The sequence below is a fragment of the Stegodyphus dumicola genome, chromosome X2, assembly GCF_044657685.1.
Source record: "Stegodyphus dumicola isolate Sdum_Otavi_A_Nest chromosome X2, ASM4465768v1".
In the NCBI taxonomy this organism is placed as follows: domain Eukaryota; kingdom Metazoa; phylum Arthropoda; class Arachnida; order Araneae; family Eresidae; genus Stegodyphus; species Stegodyphus dumicola.
Window position 1 is genome coordinate 39,057,777 of NC_140781.1, and position 17,954 is coordinate 39,075,730.

At 33.0% G+C, this 17,954-nt stretch overlaps 1 protein-coding gene across 3 annotated transcripts in view; it reads right to left on the bottom strand.

Moving 5' to 3' along the window:
- The window catches only part of LOC118186652 (BAI1-associated protein 3-like), a 600,433-nt gene that overhangs the window by 44,435 nt on the left and 538,044 nt on the right, over positions 1–17,954 (bottom strand). For 2 of the 3 annotated variants that reach the window (XM_085808773.1, XM_085808771.1), the window contains one exon: positions 4,066–4,296. In XM_085808773.1, the coding sequence (XP_085664899.1) occupies positions 4,066–4,296 (231 nt within the window). The remainder of the gene's footprint in view (positions 1–4,065; positions 4,297–17,954) is intronic. The other variant, XM_085808772.1, reaches the window with a different exon arrangement.

Below are 17,954 nucleotides of genomic sequence, written 5' to 3' on the forward strand. Positions count from 1 at the left end.
TCAAATAATATCCTATAAGCAGTGGAAATCGCTCGATATAAACCTTGTGAAATATACAGCATGTGTATAACAATCTCACGCGGTCTTTATTTTCGCAACTGTTGGTCGTATGCATGTATCTCCAGTTACAAAAATGTTTTGAATGAAGCAAATATTCATATTAAGGCCTTTTTTTAATTGTGAAAACTACGAAATTTAGCATTTTATGCGGTCCCTTTGTCCATATAATATATAAAATCTTATTCTTACATGAACATGTAAAAAAACGTCGCATTGCCGTTTGATGAAAATTGGCTGAATTATTTGATTTTTAAATGTCATTATTTTTTAAAAGACTTTTCACTGCCAAAAATCCAATTTTTCGGCGTTTTTGAGGGCTTGGTTGAAAAATAATCTGAAACCGTTTTACTTCTTTAATACCATTCAGTGATACTCCTTAGTGGTTTAATAGCGAGAAGTATTCACTAATTCATTATTTTGTTACTTTAGTGATATCCAAAGTATTTGTATGCAAGCAATATTCGAGGTTTTAAATGCTGGAAATACGTCAATGCAGTCACATGCAGTTTTTTTGGATAATAATCAATAGCCATAGAAACTCGTAATAATACTCTAATAGCCATAAAGACTAAAAATATTTTTCAACTTTAATTTATGCGAATACTGTTACGAGTTGGCTATTTGCCAATACTTTAAGCCTGCCATCATTTTCTAGAATACGAATTCCATAAGAATTTGTGAATAAGATCTCTTTTTTTTGAAAAAATATGTATGGCTTAAAACAACGTTCCTTGACCCTCTACTTGTTAATGCTTGTCATTTAATCTATTATCACGAGACATGTTTTGTTAAACTGATATTTTATTTCTAGTTGTATGCAAATTTATATATTTCTCTTTTCAGTTTGTGTACGGCCCTTAAATTCCCAAGTAACATGATCTCAAGCTTCAGAACTAAATTTTTCAGCCAAATGTTTCTTACAGGAATCAAGTTTTAGAATGAGTATGAATTTTTATCAAACATAACAATATGAACCACTGGAAGAGAAAAGAATCGGTTTCGTAAGTTTTAGAAAATTGGGTTTTCACATATAAAAATCTAATAACACGAATATTTGCTTATTTAAAATAATTTTTCTATCTGGAAGTATATATCTACGACAACGGTTGCGAAAATACGAGTAAACCACAGAATAAAGGCCGCGTAAGGTGTGTGTGTGTGTGTGTGTGTGTGTGTGTATTATGGCAAAGTCTCTAGGGCTATCTGCCTAAGAGGAGGGATGCCTTCGTGGAGGACTTTCTAAGGGAAACTGGCTCGTATACACGTTACACATGGGGAAAACCACAAAAACACCCATGTAGCCAGCACCATGTAAGTGTAACTGGCTCGTATACACCTCACACATGGGAAAAACCACGAAAACGTGGATTCGAACCTCGGACCGAACTACCAGTGTTCAGCGACTTTACCGCTCGGCCGCTGGTGGGCCTAAAAGGCCGCGTAAGAATGTATACTTTATAAAGTTATTATTTAAATTAACCGGTTATTTTTAATTTTAGCCTATACTGTAACTTCTCCTTTCCGTTTTCCTCACCAGAATGCAAATAGGTAGCCAGTATATAATTGAGGTTTTTGGAATTAAAGACAGAGAGAGTATTCTGACTTTGCGTGCATGATACGCGTAAGTCTCTGCCAGCTCTGATAGTTGTAATTATTTGATTATTTGGCTTTGCGTTAGGTCGCTGCCGATACTTTGGTTTTAACCCTGTGGTAGAGTTACTGAGCCAGCTTATAGCAATATTTAATTGTGTAGTTTTTGACTATAGTTTCCCATTTGACTTGACTTTGACTGTTCTTTTATTTGCAGCACTACAAGCTGTGGCTGATACTATTAGCACAAGAAAGTGCGTTTATGTTGTAAATTATGTTTAAAAGAAGATTATTTAAACCTTCTCAAGACTTTGCAGTTACTTCAGACATAGCAATAAATCGCTTTACGTCCGTTGGAGCTAAGGGACTAATTATCAGCTTAAGATTAAGTAAAACCCCACAACTAGTTGTATATGAAAAAAAAAAAAAGGGATTTATATGAGGAAATTAAACGATAAAAGAGAAATTTTTCAAAAACATTACACTGTAAACTAACAAAATATTGTTTATTTAGATACCTAGAATTAAAAAAGAGAAACCCGGTGGTGCAGTGGTTAGCGCATCGCGCAGCAGCACCACAGGTCCGGGGTTCGAACCTCGGGCTGGGCAAGGTCGACTCAGCCTTTCATCCCTTGACTTCCATCCATTGGGTCGATAAAATGCGTACCAAGTTCGCTTGGGGACTAAACACTGGGGGTCCGGCGACAAGCTGACCACTTGTTACGCACCCCGGGGCCCACGGTCAAGAAAGCAGATTTAGGGCACTGTAGGCCTTGGCCCATTAGGGTTGTTTGTCCCACTGAGTTTTTTTTTAGAATTAAAGAAGTTATACAAAATATTAGTCAAAACTATTTTCGTTTTTTACACAATTAGTAAGAAGACTTCTAAATATTATGCTTAAAATATTTTCTTTTTTTTTATAATTCCTGATGGGTATTTTAATTTTTTAATGAATAGATTTTATATATATATATAATTACTCTTCTATAGCCCTTTCTTTTTTCAACGCTGAATGCTTAGACTGAGCACATAGATTTTTGCGACCGTACAGATATGACTACTGCTTGATTTAACTACTGCGTTTTGAAGAACTTATGTTAAGTCAAATTGCAGACAGTTCCGAATCTCCTACAGTGCTTTTCGATAATTGTCATCATGAGTTTATCTTATCAATGAAGCGAATGAGAAATATTTAAACTTATAAATTAATATTATTTAAAACCATTTTTTTTTCTCTAGCAAATGGTATCTTACTAGTAGTTTAAGATCGAGTAAAGAAAATAGGTAATAAAAGCAATTAGTATTTAGTCTAATTTCAAGTAACTGCTCAGTTGTTTATCACGCAGTATTTTAAAATGAGTTATTTAATCCATAGTATCTTCGATTAAAACCACTTTTCGAACCTCGTATTCTCAAGCCACTCCGTAATCTCTTCCTTGCGTAATTGCAAGTCCGCACACATCATTGCACTCCTTTCTAGCTAAAAAATGCTTTTTTTTTTTTTTTTTTTTTTTTTTTTTTGTAGTTTCTGGCAGAATTAAAGTCTCTGAATAAGGCTTAGCTTACTATTGCGACAAGATTTAAAATACCATCTTAGTGAGATGTAATTTATTTCACCTGATGGATTTAAGAAATTGATTTGGCATAGGAAATAGTTTTATATTTAGAAGTACTTTCTCTTATTACCCTTTTCTACAAATTATTTTTAGAAGTACATCCTCTTGTTACGCTATTCTAGATTCATTTGGTTTGACTGAAAATAAAGATTGAGGTTCCCTTCGTTGAAATTTTTTAATCACAGTTACTCAGGTTTATGAGATTTACTTTTATGATTCGAAGACGGAAGAAATTAAAAGCTGAATATACTCAGTTTTGGATTTATTCAGTCTTCGACTAGGTTTTACAAATGATGATAAACAAAGATTATTGTCTTTGGTTTTATAATCTGCAAGATTTTAAATGATCGTACATTACTAGAAGCTTTCTAGATTCTGTGTTAAGATACTATAAAATACTTATATCTATTCATAACGTTTAATACATTTTAAAATATATTTAGCTCTGGGTTCTTATCGGAACTGTAAATGGAAAAAGTTTAATTATATTAAGCTGAGTGGAATATGAACTCATCTCCTTTTAAAGTTATAACTGAAATACATCGTTATTTCTGCAAATGTAAGAATGATTTTCTGTTTGCATTTCTTGTAATTTGTGGTAAGAATTACCCAGGGCTAAAATTTATCTGGCAGTATTAATATAAACCAACTCTGTTACATTTGAAGGAATTCATATTAGCTTTAGTTTTAAACTCTACTCTTTTGTTTAAAATATCAGTTATATTTGGAAGAGATTATGATAGACAATATATTTATTTTGTTAAATGATCTTTTTTGAACAGATGAAGCAAAATCTCACTTGATCAGCAATGTTGTTGACAACACTTTGTATCTTGTGATGCACGTGATCTTGGGCATCGAAAAGCAGATTTTCGAGTTCGCACCGACAATTCTGCGACACCTTCTGGCCTTCTCGCATTTCTATAGCTTGAATCAAGGCTTCCATATCCAAATCTTTATCCAAATTTTTAAGACCATCAAGTACGTATTCCATATTGTTGATGTACAACAGCACCTGAAAATAGAAAATCTTAAGAAAGAGAATGAATTTTAGAAATATTTCAAATTTAGGTAATAATAACAAGAATATACTTTTAAACTGAATTCAATAAAATGAAGGAAAATTAATTGTAGTTTGCAGTAGCTTTTTTTGAAAGAGGCATTTGTCACATAAATCTGGCTAATGGCAAAACATCTTTGTCTAAAATAAACAATTATTATCCTCAAGTATGTATTCATTTTTGTCAAAAAGTTAAAAAAAAAAAAAAAAAAAAAAAAAAAAAAAATTAAATTTTGCAGTTGCGACCGTTTTCAAATTCTGAAATCTAATGGAACTGAAAAACTAAAATAACATGTAATTATCTAATTAATGCCCTGAAGGGTGCTTTAAGCTCATGAATCATGATAATTTAATTAATAACCCCATTTAAAATTATTAAGACGGAAACCTTTGCATGCTATAAATAATGATACCAAATTGTCTGCTGTCTGCGAATGGGTTGAGTCCTGAAGGTTTATGTGATTTTTCCCATGTGAAACTTAAATATGAGCTAGTTTTCCTTAAAAAGGACTCCAAGGAGACATCCCTTTTAAGGCAGATATAGCTGTCACATGAATCGCCTTAGTTAATCAAATAACTATTCAAAACTTTTCCGTAGGTTGAATGCCTAGCAAAAATAATTCAAGTTCGTTAGCATAGATTAATTAAACACATGCACACATGTGTACATACATATATATATGCATGCGCATCTTTGAGTTATAACCTTGAATACCAACTACTAGACGTCAAAGCTTCCGGAATTTCTCATTCCATTCCTTCAAAAATGCATTACAGCATGCAAAAACACTCAAATAACATTATTTCAGAGCTTTATTATTTATTGTGTGCAGAATAGTATAACGACTTTCAAAATACTGTTTGGAATTTGAATATGCAACCTTATTATCATGCTTCGAATCAAATACCTTCAACTCCACAATCTCACGATGTAAATATTTTTGAACATATATGCGAAGGAATAGAAAAATGTGTTGGAAAACTTGGCAAACAAACCAATATTCTTTGAAAAATGCTTTGTTGAAGGAATCTTTGAAAGAATAGAATTTGAAAAAAAAAGAGTTGAATGTGGAAAGATGATGAGGAACTGCGTGGCGATTTTATAAGAGCTTTATAAATTGAAATACTTTCTCCTAAAAAAGCATTCCATTGCAACACAGGAAACAACCTTCAGTTAATGTTGTGGTTTTTATTTGCTGATAATCAAGAGAATTTCTGGTTTGACTGATGAATGTTTGCAGATGTGACAAAAATTACACAGAAATTTCATTTTTCAATAATTTTTGCATTCAATGCAATCGAATCGCTTGTCTTCATTTTAAAATTTGTATTTACATCGAAACAATGAAACAATAAAATAAATTGATTTAAAAAAGGAAAAATACTTGTTTTTGGATTCATTGATGAAATGTCATTTTTCTTCACCGCTTTTGGATGCGAAAAATTCAATTAAACATGATTTTCCTGCATTTACATTTTTTACACAGTAAAATATTATCTATGTATGATAACACATCTAAGATCAGATTTTGCATTATGATATTATAAGAAAAATTAACCTATGAGAAGAAAAGCGTGTAATTCATTTCATAAAATCCTAAGAAATATGACCAAAGAATACAATCTTATCTCAGAAATAAAAATATTATCATTCACATAAATGGATCCAAATTGGTTCTTTGTGTGGACAAACGGTGAAAGAAAATAATAATTTATGTTTAAAGTAACATCAGTTTTTAATGCCTGATATTTTGCATTTCATCAGAATATAAACAGGTACAGGGACAAGCACGCAGGGCATCAGTTAGTTAATCAGAAGTATTCCAAGCAACAAATATAAATCTTACAGAGGTATTTAAGCATTATGCCATTTCACTTTTACGAATGATCTACATTAATAATAAAAAAGAATCTGGAGAGGTTTTTCATTTCTTAAAAAAATTCTGATGTGTACACCACATGACTTCCTTGTACAGAATATTAAATTATACGCATTTTTTCTTGCATTTCATTTAAACTTATTGGATTGAATTAAATCTACTTTGTCGATAGCGCATAAACCACAATAGAATAAATGCACTCTTTAAAATTCACTATATTCGTTTACCATAGCGACGCTCTGGCGTTAGGTTCACTTAACAGCGTTACATTTCGTCCATATTATAACTCAGAATGCATATAAATTTATATCATTTGAAGAATTATCTAATCGTTGCCACATGTTCTATTCAAATACTATAATAAGTCTAGAACGTTGTATAAAAGAAATTAAGTAAACAAAACAAAAAAAGAAACAGTTTTTCACAGACGATTTAGTATTTCTTATTCAATTAATTTAGTTTTCACTTCGCGACAGGGCAAAATTACATAAAAACTAAAAATATCTATATTAAAAATCACGAAGTACATCTTAAACACTTTTTTCCTCGAAAAAATTCCAGAAAGAATTAAGCATGATTTAATTCGCAATAATAAATGAAGACGTTATCTTTGTTGTTGCGAAGCTTAGTCTCTCTAGATTGGCAACACATCTACTATTCTGCTGTTTCAAATGTAAACAAATATGTCCGCCATGATATTTAAAAATTAGTCTTAACCACACTTAAACAGCTTTTAAATTGTTGATAATTGTACAAATATTGCTTGCAGATTTACTAAAGGCGTAAAAACCTTAACCGGAAGATAAGAACAACATAATTCAATCATTTTTAAAGCAAAAAATGCACAATTTACAAACATACAAGAATAAAGAAACTGAGCTCACTGAGCCGAGTAACAGGGATTTGGATTATTCAATTATGGCAAAGCTCACGAGGGCTATCTGCCTAAAGGGAGGAATGCCTTCGTGGAGGAGGCATTCCTCCCTTTAGGCAGATTCTAAGGGAAACTGGCTCGTATACACGTTGCACATGGCGAAAAACACGAAAACGCCCATGCAGCCAGCCCGTTCGCGGGATTCGAACCTCGGACCGAACTACCAGTGTTCTTTACCGCTCAGCCGCTGGTGGGCGGAGCCGAGTAACAGAGGGGATAAATATATATATATATATATATATATATACTTTTGGTGTGGCCGATTGAAACCAAAATACGAGGTGCACATCTACATGTTACAGCAGTCCTACATACAACATTTCAACGTTCTGAGGCTACTCGTACGCACAGACGCCACAAAAAATTCTCTTCAGATTTCATTTTAAATCAGTTTTAGAATTTTTTGCAGTCCTTTAATCTGTCTTTACTTGCGGATGTCACGCAAAAACATCATTAAATTACATTTGATAGAAGTCAAAATCGATATTTTCGCTTAAAGATGGTACCCAAAATGTTTCGCGATTATAATATTTCCTTTTTACTTCGTACAAGGAAGTAAAGAGAAGGGTTTTTCAGATTTTAACGGTCGCCCAAAAGGGTTTGTTAAGGTTTTTATACTCTCGCTGAGCTCGCAGTCTACCAGTCTGTAGTTGCACTCATTTCTGCTAACCCATTTTTTTCTCACGTCATATGCAGTTCAACAGCAAAATCACAAAAAAAAAAAAAAAAAAAAAAAAAAAAAAAAAAAAAATTAAAACCAGTATAGCAGCATGTACTTAGAGTTCTCGATGCAGTGTTAAATGTTGCCCTACATTTTTATATTTTTTCAGTCTTTTCTCAGCTCATCATATCATTGTTCAGTTTTCTCAGTAAGATGACTTACAAAATTTTTCTTTCGTCTTTTTGTTATTAATATTTTCTCTGTTAACTTTATTTATTAAATATCACTTTCCAACTTATGCCACATAAGATTCAATTCAAAAGCAAAATCACAAAGTATTTAAAAACAGCATATCTTTAGAATTTCCGATAGACATTCTCGCGGGCTGGAGTTAAAAATATTTTATTCTGTACAGTATTGCCACAGCACTCTTTTAAATCGTTGAGTTGGTTAATCAAAAATTCATTAAAGTTTTACAAAATCTGAAATAAATGGTAAAAGAATATGTAACGTTTTTCCATGAAAATATTGAATATTTTTAATTAGATAAATCAGAATTCAATACGTTTTTATTATTTAAAACAATCCGATTCAAAAGTAAGAACTGAATGTTCTTAAGAATTGCCTCTATTGCTTTCACAGAGCTTAGTGTTTTCAATCTACAACAGACAGATTCAGTTTGAAAGACAAATATCTCACATTTTGCGTAATGACAACAGACTCGAATGAAAAGTGAAATAAAGCATTTATAGTGATTCGAAGCAAAATCCCATTTCGAGACTATTCCGTTTGGGATAAAGAAATGGGGTAAATATCGTTCATATTTGGTTTTATGGAATATCAGCGGAAGATTTATTTATGAAAAGCAGGCAGATTTGAGGGTGCTTCGACTGTCTACAGAGATGGTGAAAAATATGCATCAGGTTTTAGAAGACAGGCATACTGCTGCACATTACGACTTTTGAATCAGTTAGAGCAAGATGAAAAACCTCGAGCTTAAGTCTAGCGCTTTGACTATTTTAATATGTACAATACTGTGTTCGGATTGCTGCAATTAGATGCTTTTAGAAAATAATTAATATTGAAAATTTTTTAACTCTGAACAGCAGGAAATAATAATTATTATAAATAGTTTATATCTAATAGCTTTCTATCAAGCCTTCAGGTTTTAACAGGAAGTATGTCTAGTAACTGAATGCCTGTGAGATTCTTCCGAAATCTGAGAGTTACACATTTATTAAAAACTGCAAAACACATAACTGTTGCTCTCGTCTATGGCATTTTTGTGGAATCAAGGTATTGAAAAGTAATTAATACTGCTCTGAATTTAAGCGAATATAAGTAATTTTACTGTAAAGATCTCATTTTATTCTAACCAATTATTTTTAGTTTGACTTCCCTTTCCTTCCTGATTTCAGCTTCCTGCCGGAATGTAAATTGTAGTGACGTAATATGCAAAATCTATAGAAGCAGTATTTAAGCTGTTCAGAACCAGTATTTAAGCTGCAGTTTCAAGAGTTCGTGAGCAGTAGTAGTAGCGGAATTAGTTCCGAGTTTTATGCCCCGCGTGTTTGAAATAGCTCTCTTAATTGGTGTTAACCATCCTCTTCAGATTATATTGATAGTCCAGGCTCGGCTTTGCAGTGTGCGGTCGATTTAGCGGCTTAGATAAACAAAGAGCCAGTCGTTTAGCCATAAAATTTAGCCATAAAAATAAAGAGCCAGTCGTTTAGCCATTTTTTAGTGCAATAATTCCTACTTTTTCTTATTTTAATTTTAATTTATTGAGATTTTACATTTTTATTTTCTGTTAAATTTATTTAGCCACGAGTGGCGGGGAATTGTGAACACCGAGCGAGTAAATCTTGTTACGTTTAGGTCAAATAAAAAGGTTATTTAAACCTTCTTCTGCAGTATTTCTTCTTCAAAGACATTGCGAGAATTCGCTACTTCGTCTTTAGTAGAGTCTATAATTTATGCTCGCAAAAAGACATAGACTCTACATTACTACAAACAGTATTGTAACTTAGAAAGACAATTTTAAGAAGCCAAAAGTTTCTTTCTAAACGAAAGGAATTGCTAAGTGGAAATTATCTAATCAAAAATAGATGATAAATTTTTCATTCATCATTAAATCCTGAAAACGAATGCTTTCCGTGCTATTCATTTTAGGAGTTGAAAATCCTTAAAATCTTTGGAAAACGAAGTTCAAAGAATCGGGGATTCTATTTAAACAAAAGGAAATGCCTAGTTAACTGAAACGAAAGGCGGTGCAAAGTGGAAATGCTGTAAGCGAACGGAGGTGTTGAGTCTCTCATTTATCATTAATTGGCAATAAATAATAATTGTAAAAAAATGAAAATATTATATTCAGGGTAACTAGCGAACTAGTGAACGTCGGGCACAAACTGCGGAACTTCAGTAAAATCTATAGTAACAATTTGGTGTGGGCTCTTACCTACGCGGAGAGTCATAGCTCAGACATAACTACTTTTCTTCCGATAGCTTTTGTCTGAGAGATTGGCTGTCATTATTTCATGCTGCTGAAGTAGTTTTGAGAAAGAGAGTAGATACGACTGAATACTGTAGTTTTGCTGATAAAAATTGAGGGATTTCGCTAAAAAATTCTTGAGTGCAATAGTTAGTACTTTTTTTTTTTTTTTTTTTTTTGCTTATTTGTAATACCGCTTTGAATCAAATGAATTTGTCGAGACATTAGGTATTTTGGAAGCAGGAAAGATGAAAAATATGCAACGCCTTCGCCGGGAATCGAACCGCGGACCTCTCAATTACGCGCTGAGCGTGCAGACCCCTACACCACGAAGGCTCGCTAAGAAGGCTGAAGAAATACCTTATAACTAGATAGAAAATTTTTTTAATGCTAAGGAATACAATGAAACATCATTGGATATTCAGAGTCATGAAACGTGATAAGTCAGCTTTTCGCACTTTCGAGATTCGATCCACGGATCTTTAAACTGTTAGCCAAAAATAAATCTCGAGGGCACGTATGACGGAATGCGATAATTCCTTACATTTCTCTCTATTAAGAGGGAAACTGGGGAGAGGGACGAAATCCGGTTAGTTATCCGGTTGTCATCAACCACAATTTAGTTCGGTTGTCACTATAGAAATGTTTTAATCCTTTTTCAATGTAAGAAGCATGAAAAAAGTAGCTTATGCCCTCTCCGGAATTCTAACCACAAAATATCCGATTACAAAGCCAGACGAGTTATTACAAGAGCATTCAGGAGTGAATGCTGCTGTTCAGTGTAACAGAGCACTGTGTGTAGTATAACAGTGAATTCAGTGCATAGAGCATTGAAAAAAGGTTGAAAGTTTATTAAGTTCTGAATTTAAGTCATCAATCTTACCTTTTCGAAGACTTAGAGGTTCTACTTTAGGACTATTGCGACAACTGGATTTTAAAGAGAACTTTTTGGAAAATTAATTGTGTCTTTGCTTGGATTCGAACTTTGGACATCTGACTTACCAGATAAATGTGCTGACGTTAACATTACAAAATCATATACGAGTTATTACTTTAAAACTTACATTGCTTATCTTTCCTCCTTCTTTAAAGATTCTTACCGGTCAAGGAAATTAAAATGGATGAATTTTTACGTACTCTTTTTTTAATTTGAATTTAATGTGGAAACACAAGAATTTAAGAGAAAGGTCACTTAAAAATTGATCCTGCTTTTGCTGAGGTTAAATTTGAGAATTAGGTAAATATAACTGACAGATTCGCTGACCTGCTGCAACACAAAACAGGTAGGTTAGAATGCGTTTAAACTCCTTATAGGAAATACACTCATGTCCATAAATTAAGGATAATTCGGAGTCACGCGGAAATCAAACTCTAAAATAAATATATCACCTTTAAAATCACTACACACATCTTCAAGAATCCTATGGAAATTTCAGGAAGTAACCAGATGACACCGATGGTACTTCACAATGACGAGAGTGTAAGGGAGTGATATATAAGGAATACAGGCAAAGAAGTAAAATTGTTCGCAGGCGCTTTATAAGCATTTCAGTGCAATAACCGAATAGTTACGACACAAAGGACGCATTTGGATGATTTTTTACGTGGTAGAATTATCGGCCGTCTGGAATGTGGAAGTATCAGACGAACTTGGAATTGCCCAGAGTGTCATCTCCAGGCTTTGGCAACGATTCCAAGATGATGGTAATGTGAGTAGACGTCACAGCACAGGTCGCCCCAGAGTTACAACGCCGAATGAGGACCGGTATTTGGTAATTACTGCCAAAAGAAACAGGCGGAGCACAACCTCAGACCTGTCTCGTCAGCTCTCTTCAGCCACTGGTACGACAATTTCAAGGCAGACCGTGTACAGACGCTTATAGCAGATTGGTCTATATGCTCGTAGACCTGTCAGATGCGTTCCACTTACTGCAACTCACTGTCGCTTGCGGTTAGCCTGGAGTAGAGAGCATGCATTGTGGACACCGCAACAGTGGGCTTATGTGGTGTTTTCCGACGAGTCCAGGTTTAGCTTGTAGTCTTATTCTCGCCGGAATTTCATATGGAGAGCACCAGGTACCCGTTACCACCAACCAAGAAAACATCATTGAACGACACCCTTACACGGTGGTGCAGGAGTGCTCGTTTGGGGTGGAATTATTCTGGGTTCCAGAACTGACCGGTATGTTCAAATTCGAACCATGACAAGCCAAATCTATCGGGACGTCATTCTGGGACAACATATACGTTTGTTTTGGGGCGCCATGGGCGCACAATTTGTGTTTATAGATGACAACGCCCGTCCTCACCGTGCAAACATCGTAAGCGAATGCCTTCAATCGGAGGATATCACGCGTATGGACTGGCCAGCATTCTCACCGGACTTGAATCCAGTAGAGCACATGTGGGACATGCTTGGTCGACGAGTTGCAGTCCGTCAACCTCCTCCTACATGTCTACCGGAACTTCGGAGAGCATTGCCTTTTGAGTGGTGTAATATCCCCCAAGATCAGATCGATAATTTGATACTCAGCATGCCTAGGCGTTGTACGGACTACTCTGGGAGACATACAATGTATTACCAATCATACCAACCATGTAATATTGTTTTTTTGTAAATAGTTTTTTTTTGTAATTTGCTCCAGGGAGAAAAAATCGCTATTTTTTTAATAATATCAAACATATAGCATCTTTTTTTGTTCTTTACCTTTCGTTTAATAAATAAGCTTTACAAATAAGTCAAATTTGTTTTACTTTTAACTCTTCCTTTGCCTGATTTTGCACTATCCTTAATTTATGGACATGAGTGTAATAGCAACAATTAGTTTTAAAAAACTTATTCAGGTACCTCATAAGAATAGATTTCTTCCTAAAATCTTCCTTTTTTTCCTAAAATCTTGAAATTTAATATCTTGCCCATATTGCTACGAAACTTGAGAAAAGGAATCATGTAATTCTACATGTAGAGAAATATTTCGTAAGAGCTAATAGATTGTGGATACAATACGTGTACAGTTGCCACGCAAATGAGAAAACAAATTTTGAGAAGAAAAAACAATTCCGACTAAAATTCCATCTGAGCAGTTACAATAGGCGTTTTATTAAATGTTAAAGGGAGACAATTACGAAAACACATTGCTTATACTAATTAACGTCATTTATATGCATTTATGCTTATCGAATAAGAGCTTGTTTGTTTTAGGTAATAATTATTCACGTTTCCTTTGGAGAATTAACACATCTGAGGGGAGAAAACAATTAAGAGTATCCATACCGTTTTTAAGGGTAATGTTTTTCTTTTTTTTTAATTCTCGTTTCAAAAGACTTTCCATTCATTCTGAAGATCCTGCAGTCGTTTGTACTGCAGAAAATTAGCATCCTTAGTGAGGTTTTATGGGTGTATTATTGTTGTTTTAAGAAGTCATTTAAAGAATAAACTCATTTATATAGTATCCTGAATCTTTAATATATTGATTTTAATGAGCTGAACATTTTATGGCATGACTGGCGAAAACATTCCCCGTTCGTATACGAATAAAAGATATGAGAGAGACAAAGTTGGAAGAAATTATGCTTATGAATAATCATTGCTGAAATACTTTACTTCAGTTAACATAATTAAAAGAATTCTGCAAAAATGTCATTGCATACGCATGAAAAGAGTTCCTTTGTCGAACCTTAACTACATTTGTTTGAGAGAAAACCATTTAATAAAACATTCCAAAAAATTCAATTTTAGCTCATAAAATATGCAAAATTTAGCCATAAAAGTTTAGAATTCACTTTAATTTATACAATGATATGTAATTTTTGCTTAGCTATTCTTAATGTATAGCATATTGCGAATAGCTAATATTGCGACAACTGTTCTAAAGTTTTGAGTTAAATTCTATCCCATCTCTCTTCGTCGATGACATAAGTTTCATTCAGATAAAAAAGCTCTGCATGTTCAAAGGCATGCGGTATAATTTGTAGTGTAGTGTTTAACCTTAACTGTGGCGTACTGGAGTGTTCGCCACTGTGTCAGTGAGTAGCAGTTCCTGCAGAAATCGTAGAAGGCCAAATGCTGAGCTGTTGGTAAGCGATTTACATGATTTTATGTAGCATATGCGTAAAAGGTATTCACTTTTGAATTAAAATACCGTCTTTTAAATCAGATGATTCAGCTCAAGGACAAATCAGCCTCATAAATGTAATAATTTTATTACAATTAGCCATCGCTTTTGTCTACGTAGTAATTTCAGTTGTAAAAATCCAAGAATAGCTTAATATATTTTGTATGGATTTTAATTTACTGGGTTTAAAATTAAATAGTTGTTACAAGTGATAGCTCGCGAACATGTTCACAACTGGAGCATTGCGCATTAGCCATTAGACTGAGTGTTTACTTTAAGCTAATTTGATTAGGTTAAAGTAAAGAATTTATTTTAATCTAATTTTAGACAGTGATCTAAGTGATGTAATAATCACTTTAGATTATTATCTAAAGTGATATTTAATGATCACTTTATTATCTAAAATGATATTTAATAATCACTTTATTATCTAAAGTTATATTTAATAATCCCTTTAGATTTACAAAGTAATAAAAAAGATCACATTAAGCAGGTTATAATCTATTCAATTTTTAAAAATGCAGTGCCTAATAAAAATCATAAATCATTTGAAATGCGAAAACTAATGGTTCGAAAAACTTTTTTTCTCTGATGCTTTTTTATGATACATCAGAATGCCAGCCCCCAGTACATTCTAATTCATGTCTGTATTCTAATTAACAAGTGAAAATTTTATGTTGTTAAGATGTAAATTAGAGTTTTATTGCATTTCGTAAATTCGTATTTCCATACATGTGCTGTTATACAAATTATTATATTTAATAAATGCAAATAAGGAAACCTTTTCTTTTGATTTTCTCTTGCTCACAGAAGGCTTACGTTTAAGCTTTTTAACAGATTTAGGCCAAATTGTAAGAAATTTTTTCCCTCTTTAACTCTGCGGTCTAAATGGAAGTATGTCCGGCTAGTTTCCGGAGATCCGGAGCTCGAATCTCGGCTGGAGCATCACAGATTTTTAGTGTTTCCTAACCCAAAATAAAATTTTGCCGGAAAAAAAAAAATGTGGTAGACGATAATTTGTCGACACCAAGAACTGGCGACTGGGCCCTTTCCTCTCCAGTGATCCTTTAAGTGAGGGGAGGGAGAAATAAAGAGTTTCTGTCTTCTTATCGCATGAATTCGTGGCGTAATTGGAAGAATGTCCGGCTAGCAAGTGGAGATCGGGAGTTCGAATACTGACGAGGTGATAGCAGATGTTTCGTGTTTATTGCCTCGAAATAAACCTAATGACTATACAAAACGATTCAAAAGATACCGCAGTCGGTCTTTGATCTGAACAACCTTTTTTATAGTTTGAATCAAACAGTCTGAAATCGCGCAAATCTTTTCAGAAACTGGGGAATTCTCTTCTTCCTGGTTCAGAACCGTTGTATAATTCGTTTTACAAAATTAATTTGGAAACAGCAGAGCTTATATTGACATAAATTTAAAATGTAATTCTTGTGGGGATATAACTGTCAAATTTTTAATTTGACATGCTACAGTATCAAATAATACTGACTCATAAATATAAGAAAGGTACAGATTAAAACATACCTAAGAAGAAAGAATTTTTCATAAACCTGGAAGTTTTCTAAGTCTAAAATTTTAGGGTTTCATCCTATCGCTGTATTTCAAGTTTAGAATAGTTTCCCTTCCTTTCGCTCGAATATATATATATATATATATATATATATACTTTGGACATTTTATTTACCGTCAAAATTGTAATTAATATTAAGAATACTTAACAGTAGTAAATGATGATTAAATAAACAACGCAAAACTCTTTGGAAACCACAGCTGATATCCTTTTACATGTGATAGTTGTTATGAGTTTCTATCATAATGACGGTTGGCTGGTTAATTAATTTCATGACAAAACACTCCATTACTGTGTGTCTTCACAGAAATCTTTCCTCGAGACTTTGCTTAAACTAATAATAGTTGCAGAGCTAGATTATCTTCATTACAATAAATTATCTTCTTCATAGTGCTCCAGGGTAGTTTTGCATAATTTATTTTCAGCTATATTTTATAAATAAATATCTCGATAGAAGAATTTTTCTCAGTTTTCTGAATAATATTAGAAGTCTGCATCTCTTCAGATATCAGAGCTTATAACCAGTTATTTTGTTTGATTTTATTTTTTGATGTCTCCGTAACGACGCATTTTTCTTAATTTTTTTATCTGAATACTTTCCAAAACTTTTTAAACTTTTGATTAAAATTTATGACGGCAATATAGCGATTTAATTCTTTAGATAGTGGCCTCATTATAAATAAACTTCCTATTTCCTTCATCAATTTGCTTTTTTAACTCGCGATAAATTTACCACAACGTAAAAATTGATATTCTCATAAAAATGGCTTAGAAGTATTAATTTAGCAATAAGTTGATTAATTAATTTCCTTCCCTTCCTAAACTGTGCAAAAATGTTTCTTTTTATATTGCAAAAATAAAAAAGCAACCCGATTTAATGATTATGGGAACTGCTTAATGTTTTACCAATCTATGTTTTAAAAAAAGAAGTCTGATGAATATATATGAGCACTGGAAATATTACTAAAAATTAAATCACAACATGAAACAAAATTATACACATTTTTAAACGAAACGATAAAAGTTTATTAGCAAACCAGATTAGAAAAATCGTCTATCTCTTATTTTACTTTAAAGGTTATAGTTATCTTAATAAATGACAGTTATTTGATAATATTCTAATAAATGTTTTATCTGATACTGACACTAACGCTATACAAATAAATGTAACTAAACTTCCTAAAAACGAACCCTGATTACGTAATATCTGTGCGCTACTATATGTTTAAAAATATTACAGGAAAAGTATACAGAGACAAAACTAAAGTAAGTGGATAAAAGAATTTCTGTATGCAATCTGTTTTGCGGTGTAAGTTAGCACATGCAAACGACAAATGGTAGACCCATGGTTCGAATCCTTACGAAGGTACAGGTCATTTTTCATGTTTCAAAAGTTAAAAGAATAGCCTGAGGAGAAGTGATAAACAAGAATTTATTCTTGAGAATATTGAATCAGATTATATGCGTAGAAAGTCGTAATATTTTAGTTGGTATTTAAGAGCTGGCTTACTTACAATGATTTCGTCGATTTTTTCCTATGTACTGATAAAATATTAACTAATCATACACAGGCATAGAATAAAGGTAATAAATTTATACATAAAAACAAAAATTCTGTTAGTAATAACAACTATGGTCCAGAAATTACAGCCAAAGCTAGTTATTAGTATTAATGATAGTACAGGTAGTAAGTTTCTAAAAGCTTGTAGAGTCATTAAGGATTTTTTGATGTTGGACTCGCCGGGACTCGAACCTGGACCTCTTGAATGCGTGCCGAGTTTGCTAACCATTACACCACGGAGGCATGCCAAAAGGAGAGAGAAAATACCTTATATACTTCCACTTTAAATGGGAAATTGGCTATTATTTTTCGTTTCTTTTGACCTTTTTGCAGTTACTGACATATTCTAAAATTTCCTGGTAAAGTTTCTCTCCTGTATAAGCAAATACATTAATTTCGTTACA